The 679-nt window shown below is 33.1% G+C and overlaps 1 protein-coding gene across 2 annotated transcripts in view; it reads right to left on the reverse strand.

The window, feature by feature from the left end:
- Nucleotides 1-324: 324 nt before the first annotated feature.
- Mcts1 (malignant T cell amplified sequence 1) overlaps nt 325-679 on the reverse strand; it is a 12321-nt gene continuing 11966 nt past the window's right edge. For both annotated transcript variants that reach the window (XM_005413655.2, XM_005413654.2), the window contains exon 6: nt 325-531. In XM_005413655.2, the coding sequence (XP_005413712.1) occupies nt 450-531 (82 nt within the window). In that variant the 3' untranslated portion in view covers nt 325-449. The remainder of the gene's footprint in view (nt 532-679) is intronic.

Genomic DNA, 679 nt, shown 5'->3' on the forward strand with positions numbered 1-679 from the left:
TTGGAGCTTTCCATAATGAAAAGTTAAAAAAAACAACAGCAAGAAATACACACACAAACTCAGAAAAGAAGGCACTGCTGGGTGCCCTGGGATAATGGGATAAAATTCCCAGTCTAGCTTCCAGCTTCACTAACTAGACAGTAAATTATCTGAGGTTCCACCATAAATGGACAAGTCCACTGACCAACTTAGTTTAAATCATTAGCCTAAGAAAGGGCATTATGCTGCCTGTTTAGTTACTTACCAGATACTTTTTAATGTCCATGTTTGCCACCTGATTTTAACTTGAGTTTAAGAAAAATTAAAATAATTTTCAAAGCTAACTGGATTTTAGCATCTGTAGAATTTATTCAGCATACAGAGGCTTTGTCTTCATGCTGTCACACACGAACACTAACACAGATAAATCACAATATCCATAGTTAGCCCAAGTACATTCATTCTGAGGCTCATTTGTATGTCTTCATGTGCCACAGCCCATCATTTAAATAATGGATATTTTCAATGCCAATTCCTTTGTTGACTTTCTCACTGTAAAAAGGGAAAAGAACACAGAAATGTATTTCTATAAATTTACACATAGTAAACATAAAGTACATTTTTATTTTGTAATTATTGAGCCACTTGTACAGAATTTATTGCTATCACTTTTTTTTTTTTTTTTTTTTGTTTTTTTCCA

This window comes from Chinchilla lanigera, unplaced genomic scaffold (genome assembly GCF_000276665.1).
Source record: "Chinchilla lanigera isolate Chin_1 unplaced genomic scaffold, ChiLan1.0 scaffold00171, whole genome shotgun sequence".
Taxonomy (NCBI): Eukaryota; Metazoa; Chordata; class Mammalia; order Rodentia; family Chinchillidae; genus Chinchilla; species Chinchilla lanigera.